General features: G+C 37.6%; 1 protein-coding gene across 1 annotated transcript in view; it reads right to left on the bottom strand.

The window, feature by feature from the left end:
• DCTN6 (dynactin 6) overlaps window positions 1-8,158 on the bottom strand; it is a 23,516-nt gene that overhangs the window by 935 nt on the left and 14,423 nt on the right. The window contains exons 3-7 of the mRNA XM_008573581.1: window positions 6,086-6,191; window positions 4,672-4,760; window positions 2,984-3,031; window positions 1,766-1,908; window positions 95-248 (exon numbers count right to left, since the gene is read on the bottom strand). Of these exons, the coding sequence (XP_008571803.1) occupies window positions 150-248; window positions 1,766-1,908; window positions 2,984-3,031; window positions 4,672-4,760; window positions 6,086-6,191 (485 nt within the window). The 3' untranslated portion in view covers window positions 95-149. The remainder of the gene's footprint in view (window positions 1-94; window positions 249-1,765; window positions 1,909-2,983; window positions 3,032-4,671; window positions 4,761-6,085; window positions 6,192-8,158) is intronic.

The following is an 8,158-nucleotide window of genomic DNA, read 5'->3' as shown; positions in this document are numbered from 1 at the left end:
CGGGGGCAACACTGAGGGTTGCGATCCGTTGCCAGGACATGGAAAAAGACAAAAAAAAAAAAAAAAAAAAAAAAGAGTACATAAACTGGTGGCCCTTTCAAAGGACAGCGGCGAAAGATGAAATGTTATCGTCATGTCATACATTGCTCTTAGTTCTTAACTGGAGTTGAGCTTCCTTTCATAGTCTTCTTTAGGTGGTGATAATTTGGCAAGATTTTCATCAAGAAATCCAGCTGTAGTGTCTGGGGCTAAAAAGACAACATAATTAAGACTAACTGGTAGAAATCAAAATCAAGAGTACCAGGTAGAAATGGTTACTACTAGGTTGTGGAATTATAGGTGATTTCCATGAACTTATTTTTGTCTACCTGGCCAATCACAAAAACAAAACAAAACAAAACAAACAAAACATATACACACATATATATGTACACATATATGTACACACACACATATACATACACACACATATAATTAGTTTTCACACTTGCTTCTGTAGATTTCATCCTGGCTTCTAAAAAGTTAAAAATTTCCAATTATAGCAGACCATGTAAGTAAAACAAGGAGGGTTTATATTGTTTTTACTGACCTACAGAGCCACATAGTTGACATACACTCATCTGATCTTCACTCTTTAGATACCAGCATTGCCCAGATTTCCTGATTGTGAAACTCACTTGGGGTATTTGTGAAAAATATGAATTTTAGGCCCCTGCCTTAGACACTGTGATTCAATACTGGGGAATCTTTATTTTTAATAAAGATCTCTACATAATCCTTATGATGAGTAAAAGTTGGAAAACAGCATTGCATACCATTAAACACTGAACTTCAGATACTCCTGCTCAATCAATCCTAACCTCCCTTCCCCTCTCCAGCCTCATTCCTCCCTCTTCAATCATACTTGCTGTTATGCAGATAGTAAAGAGAACTGGATTTGTCCTCATTTCCTTTTTAGTCTACAGAAGAAATACTTGCTTATAATAATAATAAAGCCAAAACATTAAAGAGATAGAGTAACCCAGAAATAACTAGAGTTTTAATTTGTGATAACAATGGCTATGAATCAGAGGCAAAGTGATAAATGTCTTCAAAATATTTCCTTTGGGCAAGTGAAAGGAGACTGGGTAACTAAAGAAATATATATTGAATGTGCCAAGCAATGAGGCTCAAAATTTTAGTCTCGATGTCCCATGACCAAAGGAAGCCCCAAAGCCTTGCCTTTTTCATCTCCTACTGCAGCGTTAAACTCCAACTGTGTACTCATTACTCCTCATCTTAGTTATTAGGAGGGCACAATTTCTTGTAAGCTAGGAAAATATCCACACACATGTGCTTATTCATAAGCTGTGTTTATTAGCAAGCTATGTTAATAAACTAAAAGACCCAGGTTAAAGGCAGAGTATGAATTTGGCAGGGTCATTCCTTACCATTGACGATTGATACTTTAGGAGTGAATCAGTTTGGTTTATAAAGTTTGGTGATGCATCGTCAGTGAAAATGCAGAAGACCAGGAGTAACATCTCTCGATTTCTTTTTCTCATAATCAACTTGTAACTGTCATCCTGGTATATATTTTTGATATTAACCTAAAGACTGAATAACTGAACTGCAAATAAATGTTTTACGAATGTTCTTCTGATACTTCATTTTAATCATTTGATTTTCAAATAGTGAACTCGCTGCCCTATTAAGACAATTACATGGTATTTTGGGAAAATTAACAGCACTAGATAGAACTCTTTTAAAAGAGAGGTTGTAGTACCTGTGGTCGCTCAGTCTGCACCCGACGAAGGCAGTCTGTGCCATAGATCACCGTGTTCTCAGGGATGACTTCAAAAGTATTCAGGTTGCAGCAAGCCCCGATGATGCAGCCACTTGTCAATATTACATTTCTGCCTACATATGCTGCAGCAAAAATATATTAAGAACTGAAACTTAAGATATCATTAAATGAGTACAGCACAAACTGGCCTTAAAAAAAATTTACACAAAATACTTCAGTTAGTTGTATAGATAGCATAGAGGCGAGCCATACATACCAGTGTCAGATGGATTCAAAACAGAGGTCTGCTAACTAGTTGTATGACCTGTAAAGTCTCTGAGCTCAAGTTTGTCTATAAAGTGGAGAGGTACATACCAGTGTCAGATGGATTCAAAACAGAGGTCTGCTGCTAACTAGTTGTATGACCTGTAAAGTCTCTGAGCTCAAGTTTGTCTATAAAGTGGAGAGATCACCCTACTTCACAGTTTACTTTAGGCAATATATATGAAATGTAAAGTACTGAGCACAGTTTTGACACATAATAAGCAGATAGAAATAACAGAAAATACCAATGATGATAATAATAATAATAATTGGTAATCCAAATTAAAATAAAAACCATTAAGTAGATTAACAAAAGTATAATTTTATTATTTTAAAAAAAAGCACTTTCTATCATGCCGATCAAGACCAAGAAAGACAAACCCACTATTCTAAAGAAGTGTCATTGTTCAGGTTCTTTCTGGACTGAGTGAGACGAGCTCTTGGAGTTTGCTTCCCAGTAGTGGTGGTGACTTTACATGATCCCCTGCCTGGCCCCATTTATAATGAGTAAATTACATTTGTTTCCTGGAATTAAAGAAAGCAAACTGCTAGAAAAGCTGTGATTTGTTTCTTTAATTTTACAATAACACTAGTAGACTAAAATATCATAGATACTAGTATTTAGTAGCAATCTTTTTCAAACCTTTCATTTGAAATTTATGGTTTAATTCAATCTTGACTTAAATGTACACAGATGACTTTTTAATTTAATGTATTCAATTACTTTACCAGATAACTACATAACCAGATTAGGTTCCTTAGGGGCAAAAAATTAAGTCTGACAGCTATTTTAGTCCACTTCCTTGCCATAGTTTGTACTTAGGTTGTTTCCCAGGATACCACAAGGAGAAAGGAAGGAATCACTTTGACAATAAAACCCTGAACACAGCTTACCTTTGGATTCAATGACATTATTATCTCCTATTTTCATGGCTTGGGAATCTGTAAGCCAGAGTTAAGTAAATACTGTAAGTATATTCATCTTTTTCCCCCACTAGTGCAATATCTCCTTCTATAGCACTGGGGCAGAGATTTGGGAAGGGATATGCAGGCCCCCCTTAGCTCAGGGAAATCTGTAGTAATGTTTTTTATCTTTAAACATAAATATCTCTAGGTATACATAAAAGGTTTTTAAAGAAATAATAATGTTAAATAAGAAATAATGTTTTTTAAAGAAATTAGTGAAGGTAAGGGCCGGCCCGTGGCTCACTTGGGAGAGTGTAGTGCCGATAACACCAAGGCCACAGGTTCAGATCCCTATATAGGGATGGCTGGTTAGGTCACTTGGTAGTTTTTAAAGAAATAATAATGTTAAATAAGAAATAATGTTTTTTAAAGAAATTAGTGAAGGTAAGGGCCGGCCCGTGGCTCACTTGGGAGAGTGTGGTGCTGATAACACCAAGGCCACAGGTTCAGATCCCTATATAGGGATGGCTGGTTAGGTCACTTGGTAGAGCGTGGTGCTGACACCACCAAGTCAAGGGTTTAGATCCCCTCACTGGTCATCTTTTAAGAAAAAAAAAAAAAATTAGTGAAGGTATAAGATGCCCTGATTTCCTGAGTAATATATTTTCACAATTGTTTTATTAAAACTATCCATCACCCAATCACTTAAACACTGTTAACAGTTTGATATATCTTTATATAAATATATGTAAAATTCCTTTTACATAAATGGGAATAAAACTGTAAACTTTTATAGCTTACTCAAGTCACTTAAATTTGCAAGCATTAGTCTGTGTCATTAAAAACTTGAAAAACATAAGTTTTCTTTTGGGGAAGAGGGCAGAGCTGGCTGGTATGGAGATCCAAACCCTCGACTGTGGTGTTATCAGCACTACACTCTAACCAACTGAACTAAGGGGCTAGACCTAAAAACAAAATTTTTAATGACTGCTTAATGGTTCTAGTGGTTTGTTTTATGCTTGTAGATTAATTGATTTAAATATTTTGCTACTGTTGAACAATTAGATTTCTTCCTCCAAATATCTTCTACTCTGTGTTATATGTTTTGCTGACACCATTTTACTACTTTTTTAGAGTACAAAACCAAGCAAAAGAACTAGTGATGCTCTGAAGAAAAAAAAAATACACAAACAATGAAATAGCATTTTCACCCCTGCCCACATTTTCTCAAATCAGACAATATACAGTCTACCTAAAACTATATAGGAACCAAAATAACAAAGTTCTTGTTCTTAAATCAGGATAGAAGCCAGGATTACTGTTTCTGTGTCTACTGCCGCTCAGCCATTGCTATCTGTCAACAAGCTGTAGTACGGTGAAAAGAGAAAGAGATTATTTTCAAAATGCTGAGCTAAAGGGGGGTGTGTATGTGAGCATGTGTCTGAAAACAGCACACTTACTTTACTCTGGTGAGTTATTCACTCAAAGAGAAAGGATTTTTTTATATACCACAAATAAGTCTGTTCAAAGAGCTAGATGGCCTAGTCCTAAAAATGTAATTATAATATATATTATAAATATATTTGAAAGATAAATTATGACAATCTCTACAAGGGGAGATTTGGGTACTAAAGGACAGCTGGGAATGATTTAACTTAGACCACTGTAAAGGATACAACAGCCAACTTCAAACACATTATTGGTGCCAATGATCATAGGTTTGGGATCTGGATCTTCAACATCAGGAGTGATATTATCTGGGTGACTGTAAAAAGAAGAGGCAAAGCATCAAAAAATCAGTAACAGAATAAGCAATTCTCCCTCAATTTTTAGAATTTGGGTTAATTCTCTTAATTTTACATACATCAAGATAAAATTGCATAACTAAGTAATGTATTTCTTAATCCAAGTGAATCATTTATCCTTTATGCTGGAGAAGGCTTGGAGTTGAAAAGAGCTACTGAAATGTAAGAAGTTATAGGCGTGTGTAGAAAGACAACGTTCCTCTCTTTAGTTTTTAAACCCAAAGAGCAGAGGGCCTTCTCCAGGACAAGGTTAAAAAAAGATCCTGGCTACTCTGTTATAGACGGCTAAATTAGAATCAAAATCATGCCTAACTTGAAAATTTTTCATTCTTAATAATCATTCGAGATTGTGAAATATAAACAGATATTCACATAAAATAATTGTGCTATTAGGTAGTTAGCTGAAATATTTGGAAGATAAAATGTTTATGTTCTATGAGGAGGAAGCCATATAAAAATGGTATTTTATCACTGACAGTTGAGTTACTGCAGAATACAGCTATTGTTAACTGACTTACACTGAAGGTGCCAAAAGTATTTTAAAAGAACCTGCTTAATATAGTAAGAAACTCCCAAATCCTAAGCAAGCATTAAGACAAATCAGTCTTTTTATCACAGTTAAATATTTTCCCAAGGTCTTTCTTACAAATTCCATACATTGTTGCTATAAATTAGGTATAGGCTTGAATTTCCTGCCAAAATTTTATCTAGAAAGACTTACAAATATTTATGGCAATTTCATAGGAATTAGATTCTTACTCACTAAGATCATGTTCATGTTCTTTTATCTTTAAAGTTTAAAAATTGCCTCTAGGGCCCCCAATTTTTCATCTATAATTCTGGGTGTTACCCATGCAAAACACATGAAAACATATTTTAGAGTTAAGTTTACATGTTTGGGTGTGTAATAACATTTCAGCCAGAACCAAGAAATTCAACCAAAAAGCACTCTTTGGGGGGGTCGGCATAGCATTTGGAGGTGAGAGGTGCTCAGGAAGTGTTTGCTTACGGGATGGATGGGAAAGTGACCCATAAGGGACGATGACCAGACCCAGCGTTGGAGAGTCTAGTCAGCCACCAGGAGCTCTCTTGCCTTGGACAAGTCCTTCCCCATCTGGTTTACAGTTTCCTTATTTACTCATGTGAACAAGATCCTTAATGTTTCTCCAGCTCTAAAATAGTGGGCCTTCCAGATGTCAGTTGTCAAAGGTTCTTAGAGCTGAAATGAATGGGAAACGTTTACCCACCCATGGCACTCGGCTTAGAGTATCTCAGTCTTACTCACGCATTTATGATAAGGGCCTGTTCTTCTATTAAGTTACCTTCACCGATCACTATTGGCCCAGCTTCTGCAATAATTCGTGCTTTCGGGTGGATCACTGTCCTAGGTCCTGTTAAAAATATTATTTGAGAAGAAATTATTGGTAGAGGCTACACTTCCAACAGGAGGGCGGGAGGTGACTGAGTGAGGGAGAAGCCGTTGGGAAGAGTATTTTCTACGTATGTGCCAGGTGCCACTCTGGGTACTTTACAAAAATTATCTCCTTGGCTGTTATCATCAGTAGTTAATGCCAAACCTCAAGCCAAGGTGTGTGAAACTGCACAGGGGTTAGAGCCAGACGGCTCTGGCTCAGCTGTCACTTGGAAGCTTCCATGATCTCAGCGGTGAATGGGGGTAACGATGACACCAGTCCTGCAGGGTTGTTCTAAGGGTTAGATGAGATAATGTGGAGACACGATATGTGGCACATAGTTGGCAATAAAAATTAATTCCCTTCCTTCCTTTCCCTCAGAAAGGTAAGGCTCTTTCTGCTTGCAATGTGGTGCTTTCTTAGGCTAGTGTACCACAGGATTAGTCTTTTTATTAAGTGATGAAGAGGAAATGCGGGTGGGCAGAAGTCAGAAAATATGGGATCTGACTTCAGTGGCGTTACTTTGTCACTATCCCTATCACAAGCACGCCACTAGAAGGAAGCAGAGCTCCTGCTGTCTGGTCTAGGACATGACTTTAACTGGTTAAAGTTGAAAAGGCTAAAGGGAAGCAGTAGAAGGAGCCAGAGGTGCTCACTGGTGACGCTGGGGTTGTGACCTGAGGAACGGCCTCCCACTCAAGTCGAGGGGGGTGGGAGGGGCCTTCACATCCTCTTCCCCAGCAGGGCATTTTAGTGATAAGGAAGCTACTGATGAGAAAACACCTCCTCCTCCCAGCTTCTCTCCAACACCCTCCACATGCCCCCCCAATACCGAGGCTGTTTTTATTGGTAAACAAGTGGACAGGAACTGACACTGAAAGTAAGTAGGGGGACAGCAGGAGTGACAGAAGGTGGGGAGGGAGGTTCCGGAAGGTGACACTATCCATGGAATTCAGGATTCAACTGTACAAATTGTTAGTTTACTCAGTCATCAGTGTCTGCTTGTGACAGGCAGGATGTACTGTGATGTTACAGGGACAAAAATGAATACATATTATTTTTGCCCTTTGGAGACTGTTACCCTGGAAACTGGGACTGCTTAACATAGTCACTCATGAATGTATTAAAACAATAAGGAGGTGTTCCTGGTGCCCAGAGAACTGGAAGGAACCTTGGTACAGCTGATTCCTTCTGACACCGAAGAGCTGGGGAGTGATAAAGAGGGTGGGGCCCGAAGCACAAAGCACAGTCTAGTAAGAAGTAACATCAGAGTGACCTTGATATTTCTCAGTCACCCCTGGCGCCCCAAATCTTCAGCTGCTAAAGTAAAATTACCTAGACAAATCTCCTATTCACAACAGAAGATTTCAAGATAGAAGATGGGATCTCTGAGGTCCCTGGGAAGTTGACCATGAGTGTGAATGTGTGTGCTTTTGATTAAAAAAACAAAACAAAACCCATATACATATGTATACACACACATACACACAGATGTACATATATACATATACTTATCAAAGGAATACATGATCATTACAAAAAATTCAAACAAAGCAAAAAGTGAAAAATCCTCTCATGCTATCCCTTTCCCTAGAGGTAAGCATTCTTGAAAGTTTAGGGTATATTATTCCAGACATAGCACTACTGTATACTTAAGATCTATAAATATCACTACATATAAACTGTATCTCATTAAAAAGCTTAAAAATAAATTTAACTTTAGGAAAAACACACATTACAAGCACATGCTTCTTTTTTTTATTTTTATTTTTATTTTTTAAATTTTATTTTGTCGATATACATTGTGGTCGATTATTATTGCCCCTTACCAAAACCTCCCTCCCTCCTCCCTCCGCCCCCTCCCACCCAACAATGTCCCCATTTGCTAGTCATGTCAACTTCAAGTAATTGTAGTTGTTATATCTTCTCCCCCCCCCCCCCCCCCC

Source organism: Galeopterus variegatus, unplaced genomic scaffold, assembly GCF_000696425.1.
Source record: "Galeopterus variegatus unplaced genomic scaffold, G_variegatus-3.0.2 Scaffold936, whole genome shotgun sequence".
In the NCBI taxonomy this organism is placed as follows: Eukaryota; Metazoa; Chordata; class Mammalia; order Dermoptera; family Cynocephalidae; genus Galeopterus; species Galeopterus variegatus.
Note: the sequence above shows the minus strand (reverse complement) of the source record. Positions and strands in the feature narration are given on the sequence as shown.